At 41.5% G+C, this 12,709-nt stretch overlaps 2 protein-coding genes across 7 annotated transcripts in view; one reads left to right on the top strand and one right to left on the bottom strand.

The window, feature by feature from the left end:
• On the top strand, positions 1-2,196 carry CRH (corticotropin releasing hormone). 2 transcript variants are annotated; one of them, XM_029923893.1, is made up of 3 exons: positions 1-328; positions 1,093-1,698; positions 1,814-2,196. In XM_029923893.1, the coding sequence occupies exon 2, from the start codon at positions 1,104-1,106 to the stop codon at positions 1,692-1,694; it is 591 nt and encodes a 196-aa protein (XP_029779753.1). In that variant the 5' UTR covers positions 1-328; positions 1,093-1,103; the 3' UTR covers positions 1,695-1,698; positions 1,814-2,196. The 2 variants fall into 2 exon arrangements, with proteins under 2 accessions (XP_029779753.1, XP_029779752.1); XM_029923892.1 differs by having other exon boundaries at positions 1,090-1,698.
• Positions 2,197-2,822: 626 nt separating this feature from the next.
• The window catches only part of TRIM55 (tripartite motif containing 55), a 43,105-nt gene continuing 33,218 nt past the window's right edge, over positions 2,823-12,709 (bottom strand). For 2 of the 5 annotated variants that reach the window (XM_029923896.1, XM_029923895.1), the window contains one exon: positions 2,823-4,114. In XM_029923896.1, the coding sequence (XP_029779756.1) occupies positions 3,992-4,114 (123 nt within the window). In that variant the 3' untranslated portion in view covers positions 2,823-3,991. The remainder of the gene's footprint in view (positions 4,115-12,709) is intronic. The other 3 variants (XM_029923899.1, XM_029923898.1, XM_029923897.1) reach the window with 2 other exon arrangements.

Genomic DNA, 12,709 nt, shown 5'->3' with positions numbered 1-12,709 from the left:
ACTCTGCCCCTCGTTCTCTGGCAGGGCCCTATGATTTATGCAGAAGCAGAGGCAGCACGCAATCGAGCTGTCAAGAGAGCGTCAGCTTATTAGGCAAATGCTGCGTGGTTTCTGAAGAGGGTCGACACTATAAAATCCCACTCCAGGCTCTGGTGTGGAGAAACTCAGAGCCCAAGTCGGTTAAGAGACTGAAGAGAAGAAGAAGAAGGGAAGAAAAAGAGAGTGAGGACAGAAAGGAGAAGAGAAGAAAACCCTTGAAAAAGCCCCGGACACTCTCCTCTGCTGAGAGGCAGCAGTGCCCCACTCACCTGCAGAAGCACCTCAGAAGGTAGGGAGCGCCTAGACGGAAACGTGCCTCCAATTTTGCATTGCCTAAGCTGCCACGGTGTGCGCGGCCGAGCCAGGTGTCCCGGTGCGGCCAAGTGTTGAGTGTGTGTGCATGGATTTGCTGACTGTGCCTCAAGATTCCGATAGTAATTGGGATGCGTCAAAAACAAACTTAGACGGTTGCTAATTGTTATTTGAACTGCCAGTTACTAGTCCCTGGCGGTGTAGATGAGCCCCTCCCACCCCCATCGATCTTGACCCCTGAGAGAAGGACATCAGAGCTAGTATGGAGAAAAAGGAGGAGTAGAAGGAGGCAGCAGTTCTCATTTGGGAGGACAACGCTGAAACATCCGGAAGAGGGGCGGGTATTTACTGCTTGTGAGATATAAAATTTGTAGATCTTCTCGAGAGCTCAGGGAATCAGTTTTGGGGATCGTTAGAAAGGGGACCCAGAGACCCTTCAAGGGTCTCGGAAGGAGAAGAGTCACTCCAGCCTGGTGATGGACTGAGTTTTGGTGCTGAGCCTTGCAGGCGTCCCCTTTCCTGTCTTCCCCCAACCCCCCAAACTCTTGTAGAAGTCCTAGTTCGGGCGCTTCAGCACCGCGGACAGTGCCTGCCCAACCGCCTGAGGCAGATCCTCGGGTGTCAGTGTAGGAAGACTCCCCGCCCCCCAAGAGCACCTTCCATTTGAGCTAAAACTCTGACCAACTCTTTCTCTCTTCTTTTCTCTCCTTCCGCTCTCCGCCCACCTCTGTGCCGCAGCAGGCACCCCTAACATGCGGCTGCCACTGCTCTTGTCCGCGGGCGTCCTGCTGGTGGCTTTCCTGCCCTGCCCGCCATGCAGGGCCCTCCTCAGCCGGGGACCCATCCCGGGCGCCCGGCAGCCCCCGCCGCAGCCCCAGCCTCTGGATTTCTCCCAGCTGCCGCTGCAGCCTCAGCAGCCCCAACAGCCACAGGCTCGGCCCGTCCTGCTCCGCATGGGAGAGGAATATTTCCTCCGCCTGGGTAACCTCAACAAGAGCCCCGCTGCTCCCCTCTTGCCCGCCTCGTCACCTGTCGCTGGCGGCAGCGGCAGCCGCCTTTCACCGGACGAGGCGGCTGCCAACTTTTTCCGAGCATTGCTGCAGCAGCAGCCGCTGCCCCGGCGCCCGCTCGACAGCGCTGCAGGTCCGGCTGAGCACGGAGCCGAGAACGCCCTCAGCAGCCGCCAGGAGACACTCGAGAGGCAGAGGCGATCCGAGGAACCTCCCATCTCGCTGGATCTCACCTTCCACCTTCTCCGAGAAGTCTTGGAAATGGCCAGGGCTGAGCAGTTAGCGCAGCGAGCTCACAGCAACAGGAAACTGATGGAGATTATTGGGAAATAAAATGGTGCGTTTGGCCAAAAGGATGCAGCATTTAGCACAAAAATTAAAAAAAAAATTAAAAAATACAGTATTCTGTACCATAGCATTGCTCTGATACCATTTGTTTATCTTTTTTATAGCTTCAAGTTTAGACGATGCCCAGCAAGAGAGCCTACACTCCTTAATTAGCATGCACAACATGTCTTCACGCGCAGCAACAGCAGCGAAATGTTATTTGTATGGTCTGCTTTTAGTTTCCATTTCCAGGTGTCTTTAATGGTGTTTAGAAAGTATGGACCCAGAAGGAAATTTTTTGAAGCAGACAGAAGTCACTCTATTTTGTTGTGGTCTGAGCCAAAGAGAATGTTGGTGAAACAAACTCTGTAAGCTCTTTGAATCAACTTTTCCTTGTAAATGTTTCAGTAATAAAAAAAATCTTACCAATCATTGGTCAATTTGGCTGTGTAAGAGAATGTCGAATATTTATATTTTTAATAAAGCTGCAAATATAATCATGACTTTATTTTTCCTTTTCAATATTCATAGGAGTAAAACTTTCAGTTCCTGGCTTCCTTCAACCTGATATCAGCACAAGAAGGGCTGAAAACTCTTTGCATTAATGTCCTACTGAAAATACAAACATATGTTACGTGGCTTACACAGATACTGCGATTGCCTTGGACTCCTCTCTGTACCTCAGGTTACTGCTCTGAGGTTAAGTTAAATAATTCGGGAAGTTGCTTCCAGCTCTAAGACTTGGTAATTCTATGAATGGAAGATCAGTTCATAATGGAAATAACATTTAACCCTGATTAACTATAAGATGTAAATAATTGAAGAGGGCAGGGAAGGAGGAAAGGAAAAGAGAAGTATTTAGGCAGGGCATTCCTCCAAACTCTAGGGCCAACATTCTGCCTTTTTTTTTTTTTTTTTTTTTTTGGTATGAGAAAGTCTCACTTTATGAAGCTACTACATTAGCACCATAAAATATACTTCTTCTATGCTCTTTGTCAGTACCTACTTCTAATAGGAGAAACTCAATAGTTTCTACACTTAAATTTAATTGCTATGAAATGGCACTTGGGAAAACACTTCATATAAAAAGTATTTTGACTTTAATAATGTCACAAAATGCTCTTCTCATTTATGTCTATACCAATCCTAGTCAGTTTAATTCTAAAGAATATAAGTTATCTCTATGCATTTCTAAAATGGAACAGGCACATCCAGTTAGTTTAGTAATGTATTTATCTTTGGTAGTTGAGTTACAACTTACAGAAATTCAGTTGAATGTTTAATACTTTAAATTAATTTGGATGTCTGAAGATGCTTCTTCCCTTGGGACCCCTTCAATGCGCTTGACTAATGTATTAATAAGATAACATGAAACACTGAATAAGTCATTATAAAACTAAGTTGTTAAAAACAGCATTTATTTTAGAGTTCATACAGAATAAAGTTATACTTAAGTTTCGAAAGAGGCATTTTGGTGGGACAAATAACACATGATTTAAATATATATGTATTTTATATATGGATTATATTTGTGTATATATATTTAAACACATGCAGCTATTCTATAATTCACCAGGTTGGAGCCTCACTGGAGACATAAGAAAGTAGAGATTTCCTGTTGGAAATTCTCTTTTCAAATTAAGTGCTTGATATTCTGCACATCTAACTAAGATTAGAAAAATGTCACAAGCAATGTCCCAAGCCTTCAGCCTTCTGGACTATGGAAGTATCACCAGAGTTAAAGACCATTTCTGGATATATGAGTGACATCTGTTATGGAAAAGAGGAAACCTTTGTAAAGTGTTTCATCTTTGGTCAATGATTTACCTGTTGTCCATATATTGATAAATCAGTCACTTCTGAATTAACACTGAATTTCACTGACCAACTGCATTGTTAAAGAAGAAAGAATAAGAGCTACTATGATATAATAACAAAAGCCAGTGCCTATTAGAGACAAGAGTGTGGTGTACACTTTTTCAACACTTGCCACTTGTTACGAACACATGTACACGTATCACACCTACATACTCTTTATAATGTTTCCCACACAATAAAGGATTTGCATAGGATCAAGTTTCTTTTTTCCATTGTTTTCAAGCAACTATGCTTTTCAAAATTGTTTTCCCTCTGGAACGTCATCTGGAATTAAAGGGGTTTTTGTTTTGGTTTGGTTTGGTTTTTTGCAGAAAACCTGTTCAGAGGTCCCTTTCATCACCTGCATCATATTAATTGCATCTAGGTTCCCTGCTGCTGGTGTCCATCTCAGCCAGGCAGACAGAGGGCAACTGTTGGAATGCACATCATTCATTCAGGGAGTTCAACCAGGAAAAGGAGAAGACGTGGCGAGCTGGCTCAGAATCAGCTCCATTCCCACTCCCCGAAGCTGTAGCCTGTACCTGGAGGGGAGGGTCCTCAGATCCAGTCTGCAATAGAAGAAAATCTGAATCAGAGGAAGAAGAGCCTAGTCCTTTTGGGTTCATCCAGTCGCTTTTCTAGTAGGAGGAAGGATAATAATAATAATTATTATATAGGACATAATTATTATTAGGGATAGAAAGCAAGCTCAGGTTGTCTTGGCCATGGCCAAGAGCCCTGAAAGTAATTCACACTCATAATCCCAAAAGCAGCAGCAATAATGCATGCAGTGGAGAGAGGTGCTTGGAGAGCGTCCAGGCTATTTGTTTTTAGGTCCACTTATACATAATTTACTGAAGTGAAAGTGGCATTGAACTAATAGGAATTTGGATTTAGAAAAGTCTGCAGCATACAACATGATGGCTATAGTTAACACTGCTGTATGACATATTTGAAAGTTGTTAAGAGAGTAGATCCCAAGAGTTCTCCTCACAAGGGAAAAAAACCACAAAGGAAAGAAACTTTTTTCTCTTTTTGGCATCTATATGAGATGATGGATGTTAACTAAACTTATGGTGGTAATCATTTCAAAGTATATGTAAGTCAAATCATTTATACCTTAAGTTTATACAGTGCTGTATATCATATATGTATATGTAAATAGTATAATTTTTGCAATGCTGCAGGCTTAGTTTTGAGCAAATCATGAATGAAAGGACTTTTTTTTTCTCTAGGCAATAAAATCTAATAACGTAAAAACTTATTTTTTATAAAGCCATCTCTTTAAAAGGTACCTATCTTTTATAGATACCAGACAGATACAGCTATGATTTTGAAGCAATTGATCAATATAACCTCATAAGTCAAATTTATTTCTAAAGTTTTGAGCTTAAAAAATAACAATGAGATGGGGGACAGTCATAAAGCAATCTTGCTGAAATGCATTGTGATGTATAAACTCAAACTCCTTACATTTAAAAGTACTCTGACAAACACAGTTCTTCCTAGAACTACTGAAGACGGGCTAATATATTCTGACTTCACTGGTAAAATTATCCCACTGGATTAGAATGCGACTGATTTCCAAGCGATGAGGTTGGCACATGCATTCAACTCAGAAGGCCTGGGTGATTTTATGAAGCTGCTGTAAGAATGGACACTAGCTGGCATGACAAAGCAGAACTTTGGTAAGTATGCTGTTTTGTTGCCTCTTAAAATAGTTGTGAGTGAAAAATGAGTACTTTTCCTACACCTTCCCAGATTTTACCTAAATATAGGTTTGGGGGGTAACGTTTCAAGTTTAGTAAATTTGTCTCAGATCCTTAGGATTACCCTTCCCACTGCCATGTTGTTCCTCGATAGAAAGTTTCAAAGGATGGGGGCACCTGGGTGTCTCAGTCAGTTAAGTGTCCAACTTTGGCTCAGGTCAGGACCTCAAGATTCCTGAGTTCAACCCCACACGGGGCTCTGTGCTGTCACTGCAGAGCCTGCTTCAGATCCTCTGTCCGCCCCCCACCTCTGTCCCTTCCCTGCTCGCTCGCTCTCTCAAAAATAAATAAGCATTTTTAAAAAGCTTAAAAGGGCCATGAAATCATAATAGCTACAATTGAATAAAACTTAGGCATGTAGTTTTCCATGAAGGAATAGTTGGCATGTCAAGTGAAATTGGGCTTTTAAAAAAGGCTGCTCTTATGTTATTAGATTCTCTTGGTCATGGGTTAGATACCTTGGTGTCCTTGAAGTTAATGTGGAAAAAACAATATCATTACAAATTCTGTGCCTACTTATGTACATCAAACTCTTCTCTTCCCCACCGTAGTCATCTTACTCAAACTAATCCTTAAAACAAAAAACCCCAACCCAAATGATCTGGGTATATCAAGATCTGTAAAAGACCTTTTTCTAACCATTTTATAGGTGTGAATACTGAATTCTGCCCAAACAAACGGACCATCAGTGTTCATGTTGTAGCCTCTTTTCCGTGAAAACAATTCCTAATCTAGAGGAATCTTTCATGACAGCTACTCTTAAATATCTAAAGGGCAAAACTAGTTAGGTAAGGTATTTTCTATAGAGGGATATAATCTTCGCAAAAGTGCTGGTAGCTAACAAACCATTTGGTACTGTTTTGGGGGTTTGTATATATTTTTGTACTTTTCTGTACTTGAGATTAAAGTCTATCTTCCATTTAAAATGTTCTAGCTATCAGACCTAACAGCCTTCAAAACTTGGTATCACGTAGTTTGGGTTTGCTGCTTTTACATTCCCATGTTTTCATGAGGCTATTAGATTTTCCTCTGAACAGTATGGACAGATGCTATGTTTCAGAGAAGAAAGGCCAGTGCCAGAGTGGGTGCCAAGAGCAGAGATTTATCCTAAGTATTTTTAGGTGATTATACCATCTCCTGGTCATATTTATATAAATTTGAGGACCCACCGACCATCTCAGCACAGTTCTATGCCAAGAGGTTTAGCCTGGTTTTGATTCCCAGACTAACCACTTCTTAGCTGTATGACTTGGACAAGTCAGTCAACCTCTCTAAGCCCTTAGTGTTTTCTTTTGTAAAACAGAGATGAGATCCTATCTCACAAGGCTGTCATAAGTACTGAATAAATAAAGTAATACACCCAAAACACTTTGTACATGTTTCACTTATATTGTTTTAAAAATGTATATTTCCTTCCTTCCTCCCCCCCTTCATTTGTTCCTCCCTTGTATCCTTCCTTCCTTCCTCCTATCCTCACTTCCTCTCTCCTTTCTTCCCTTTTTCTTACATTAGTAAAGAGGCTCCTCTACCATGCAGAATTACCTGGGACTTCTTATGAGGAACTATACACAGCAGCAGTGACCCTCAATAAGGAAAGACAATCATATTTGCAATGCTCATCTTTTCAGAATTGGATATTACTTTTAGGACTTAATTCCTGTGGCACATTGTAATCATGATTATCCATGACCCTGTCGTGTATCTCCAAGTGGCCTAACACTATATATGGCTCTCTCCTAAAGGAAGAATGAATTAAAGATTTAGAAATCTCCTTTCTATAAGTACAGCCCATTAAATCATAAGCAGACATTTTCCTATAGCCTTCATCAAATGGAATTATATACATGTATTCCTTAAATAATTTTCCAAAAGCTATTCTTCTCCATACAGGAAATGCTATTTCTTAGGAATATAGATGTTCTTTGAAGCCAAACAAAGAAATGAAAAATGACTGAACTTCCCTACCTGCTTTTGAGTTTGTCCTGCATTCAGTTTACTTTGAGATGTATAAAAAGATGAAGACATTACTATTAGTCCTATATTATTTCTAAATTTCACACATTTTCCTCAGGTGACCAAACTTACAACCATCACTTAACACTGGGCTGTGTCACCACGGGGCCTCAGATCATTTGAGAAATGAGTTTTAGTCATAAAATAAAAGCAGGAAGTGGAATAGGAAGGCAGCATTTCCCCCTGTCTCAACCATGAAATGCAATCTAGTCAAGATCCACAAAAGACCATAGAAGGGAGTGACAAACATTTGCTCAGTGGAAAGACCATTTTACTTAGATGACCTTGGTTAGGAATGCTGGAATGGTTAGGAAGCCAGCCATCTCAGAAACAAAATCTTGAATTTTTTTCCTATTACTTCCAAATGATTTGTGAGAGAAAAAATAATGTCAGATTATGATCCAAAGGTTTTACGTCATTGCCAAGCAGGGTCATAGATGAGAGGTTCTTCCACCCAGAACTGCATGACGTTCTGGCATCATCCTTGACAAGTTAGGTCATTTAGAATCATTTCTTGATGATGAGGATTAAGGAGCATGCATTCTGCCAGAGGCTACAGACGTCTGTCCTGCGCACAGGACAGTTCCAGATTGTGGAAAGTGTTTACTTGTTCTGAACTGTGTGGCTGAGTGGCATTTTGACAAAAACTTCAATTAGTTGCAAACATTAAAAAATCAGGAGCAGGGGCAACAGGGTTGCTCATTTGGTTAAGCATCTGACTCTCAGTTTCAGCTCAGGTCATAATCTCACAGTTTGTGAGTTCAAGCCCTGTATTGAGCTATGCACTGACAGCAAGGAGCCTGCTTGGGATTCTCTCTCTCTGTCTGTCTCTCTCTCTCTCCCTCCCCTGCTTGCTTTCTATCTCTCTCTCCCTCAAAATAAATAAATAAACACTTAAAAAATCAGGAGCAAGGAGGTAGAGAAATAGAAGTTCTTGTGCACTATTGGTAGGAATGTAAAATGGTACAACTGCTGTAGGAAACAGCGTGGCAGTTTCTCAAAAGATTAAACATAAGATCACCATATGATCCAGCAATTCTTCCGCTTTGGGGTATACCCTCAAAAGAGTTGAAAATAGAGACTCACACAGATATTTGCACACTTATGTTCAAAGAAGCGCTATTTACAATAGCCAAGACGTGGAAGGAAGCAACCCAAGTTTCATCAGTGGGTGAATGGATAAATAAAATGTGACATTTATATATAATAGAATATTATTCAGCTTTATAAAGGAAGGAAATTCTGGCACATGCTACAACATGGATGAATGTTGAGGACATTATGCTAAGTGAAATAAGCCAGTCACAAAACAACAAATACTTTGTGATTTCACTTACATAATATAAGAAGTATCTAGAGTAGTCAACTTCATAGGAACAGAAAGTAGAATGGAGGTTGCCAGGGGCTGGGGTAGGGGGGCAATGGAGAGTTGTTTTTTAATGGGTACAGAGTTTAAGTTTTGCAAGATGAAAAAATTCTAGAGATTGGTTGCATAACAATGTGAATGTACTGAACACTTGAACTGCATACTTAGAAATGGTTAAGATGGTAATTTTTATGTTATGTGAGTTTTAAATTAAAAACAAAAAAAATAGGAGACTTCACATTAAAATATGGATTTGCAGGTTCTCTTGACGAAGCAAAAATGTAGTGATCCAGAACCTACATGGAGAGCTGAGCAGCCCTGTCCCCTTGGACTGGGTTTGCTCCTTCTCTCTCCTGTGATTTCCATCGTGCCCACCGCTCCCTTTTCCCTCCTTTTCTGCAAGGCTGGTTTGCGTGGCCATTTTTTCATTTATAGTTGCTATGCTCAGAGTAAAGAGGAAAGCAAACTATAGCTTGTATTTATGCCTTTATCAACCTTTTTCTTTTACCTGGCTTGCTTTTTCATTAATGTTACCTGTTTGGGCTCTAAGGGTACACAAGCTTGTTGCTCTTAACCAAAGGCTAGTTTTTTAGTAGGGAAGCATCAAAGAAGAGAGAGTGAAATGATCAGTGGGGTCTTTGGCTTGATTTTTATGCTAAACCTGACTTTCTTTTAAGCCAACATGCTTCTTTTGGCAAGATTCTTGACAATCAAAGCATGAAAGTGCCTTTAGTGCTCGATTGAAGCCAGATGTGTCCCTGGACACTTAGCATAGGGGATATAATGGTGCAGTTTCATGTACATGCTCTTACTTCAGCATGGGGGCAATCCCCACAGCCCCCTCTACTAAATGCATCCTGCACCACATGATTCACTGACTGAATTAAACAGATGCTTTCCTGGTATTCACTCTGTCACAAGTCTGGTAGCCACATTTAGGAGGGAAAATACATTTTTAGCTGGCCTGAAGTAAAAGAATGAACTCTTTGATAGGTAACTAGTGCCCTCAGACCTCCTCCAAGCTTCCCAGGGGTTCCATGAGGTGCCAGCATCTTCCTTTCCCCAAATGATCATTGTCTACTCCACCCATGCTCCTGATCCATTACCATCTCCCTGCCTATGTTCCAGTTCCTCAGCTTATCCGGGTGGTAGTAATTTATCTGATAAGCTGAATTATGGCTGAGACATTAATGGACGATGATGGTTTAATGTAGACCCCTGCCCCACATGACATGGCTTATCCTGAGGGGTAACTGTGGTAGACATGGAGCCACTATGCCAGGCCATTGAAAGGATATTGGGGACAGTGAGGAAGTTTGTGTCCAGGCCCCCACATTTGGGCCTCCATTTCCTCTCTGCCCCTGTGAATGCCAATCACAAACTCCACCTGACAGAAGGATCTAGTTATTACTGCCTGTTAAATGCCAGTGTTTCTTGGCCAATTCAAAAGGACCCTTGCGCATTTATAATGAAATGCGTTTGCCTTAAAGGAATGTGCATGGAAGGGGTAAAGCTAGACTTGAGGCTGCTGAATAAACCACCCTGTCTCTGCCCTGAGCCCACTAGGCTAGGTCAGAGCTCAAAGCCAGATGCTAGAAACAGGTGTGCGTGGGATTGCTGAGGTCGTGCTTAGAATGCTTATTCAGAAAGACTAAACTCAAGCACTGGCTTGCCCCTACATGGCATTCCTGAACTGTAGGCCCTTGGATAGCTTAAGCATTATGGATTCCAGACTGGAAAAGAGAATACAGCCAAAAGCCTGAGGCAGGCATCAGTGTCTGAGGAATAAGTGAGACATGGTCTCTAATTCCCAGCCAAGAGTCTGAGGCCTGGAAGTTCTGCTGGGCGGTCTTCCATTATGGGCATTTCTTTCACAAGGATACAGACATGCCTGCTTCTTACGGAGCAACCGGCATACACGAGGAAGCACAGAGCTGTGAAAATATAGCCCGCTCTCCAGAATGCTTGAGGAAAAAGAAAAGAGGTGCTCTTCAAAAGTTCTGTAGACCCTCCACTGTAAAATGTGTAAGTTTAACGATTCCTACTTTACAGGACTGTCCTGAGGGTCCTGAGAGGACCTTTGTGAAAGACTTTGTAAATGATATAGCAAGGTACACACATTAGTTACAGCCCTGCCACACAGCATTGGTTTTTCAGACGCATTAACGGTGGTAGATGAAATCTTTGCTTTGTGGGTTGCATTGGGAGAAAAGACATTTCATGGAATCCACTGAGATATGTAAATAAAGACAGGAAAAAAATCCTCGGGATGTACAACACTAACAAGGGTCTTAAGGTTAAATCCGAATAATAAACAGTTTTCAAACCCAGGAAGCAAAACTCAACTAGCCGTGTCATAGCAGCTCCCCAGAGAGCTCTCCCTGGTGCTGTGCTACCGTTTTCATGGAATTGGGGAGCGGCAGGTACAGGTTGCCAGGGGGAATGCATTCATTACACTGCTCACAAATAATTTATATCTCCCTCTTTTAAATGGATACATCCATTTTAGCTTCCTATTAAAGTAACCTTTACTAAGGATGCTATTTGATCCTGAGAAATACAGCCTGCAGTTTTAGTGTATGTTTGGTCTTTTTTGTCCTCCTAGGAAAGCCCCCAAATTGAGTGATTAGAATGTCACTTTCCCAACAGGAAAAAAGAAAAAAAGGTCAGAGAAAGAATTGCAGTTATAGAATACAAATGAAAAAACATTAGTAATGTTTATGTAATGGTCTCCCCTATAGCTTTTTCTATGTAAAATGACTGCATTTTATTATAATAACTTTTTATAATTGCCAGGCTTATTAAGTCCTGGATAGTGTTATGCAGTAAATGTAGGTCAGTCCTGAGCATTGATCAATTTTCTCTATTTTTACCAAGCTTAATTCCAGCACAGTTAGGGCGCTGGTATATCAGTGATTTGTAAGCTCGAATCTCCTAATTTGTAAAACACAAGCAGACACTCTCAGTAGGGACTTCTGTTTGAAAATAATTTGACACCTTGAATCCCTCAATTAAATTTAGAGAACATAGTTAAATTTCCATTCATTTCAGTTTGTTTTGGAAAATTAAATAGATCATTTCAAAGAACACAGGACCTATAGTCACACTCATGGGAAATCATCTTCTTGGTCTCTTGCTTTATTTTTAAAAATGTTCTATAATACTTTGTGAGATTAATCTCACTCAGAACACCAGCTTTCCAGCCCTCGAGCCTCCAACATCTCTCACCTCTCAGCCTCAAGTGGCAACGAGAGTTTGCCCTAGAAATCAGGATGAATGGTTTGATCTCAAAGGTCATTTGCATGAAAATGATTTTATCTTTTTGCCTGTGACACCTGTGTAGACCCAGGGCTCCACCTGGCTGCTTTCCTTTGGAACTCAGGGCTATTGTTCATCCTGGTTTAGGAAAACAGGAATATTTTCAAGGAGACTGAATGTTGGGATGATCAGAAATTTGATACCGTCTCAGATCTGGGGACACATGTACTGGTTTCTGAGAACCTAGGAAAAAAACCCTTCAAGAAGGGAAAAGACTCTTTGCCAGTCCCTGCCTGTTTTTAAACCATTTAAAACATAGTTTTTTTTTTCTTCCCTCCTTTTCTCTCTCTTCCTTCCTCCCCTCCTTTCCTACTTTTCTCCTTTCCCCCCATTTCCTTTCCTTTCTTTCCTCTTGTCTTGTCTCATCTACTCTCCTCCCCTTTCTCTTTCCTTTTTCCCCTCCCCCATGCGCTCGCTCGCATGCTCTCGCGCTCGCTCTCTCTCTCTCTCTCTCTCTCTCTCTCTCTCTGTCTCTCTCTCTCTCTCATGAAATGTTTTTTATTTTCCTCTGGGAGCACCTTTGTAACCTCATAGGACAACATTTATAGTTCCTGGGTTGGGAACTAAGATGGTATGGGCTGGTGCTCCTTGGTGACACCTTCCCACTGAACTTGACTTCCACACATCCCTTTTCCTATTTTAGAGTAAAGAGTTCAGAGGTGTAGGGGCCCAATGTGGTTCTTAGGTTCTGTGTCTGA

Source organism: Suricata suricatta, chromosome 15 (assembly GCF_006229205.1).
Source record: "Suricata suricatta isolate VVHF042 chromosome 15, meerkat_22Aug2017_6uvM2_HiC, whole genome shotgun sequence".
In the NCBI taxonomy this organism is placed as follows: Eukaryota; Metazoa; Chordata; class Mammalia; order Carnivora; family Herpestidae; genus Suricata; species Suricata suricatta.
The sequence above is the reverse complement of the archived record's forward strand: the minus strand, read 5'-3'. Positions and strand labels throughout refer to the sequence as shown.

Coding starts and splice junctions, on each gene's coding strand:
- CRH (XM_029923893.1), top strand. CDS start 1,104: ATGCGGCTGCCACTGCTCTTGTCCGCGGGCGTCCTGCTGGTGGCTTTC.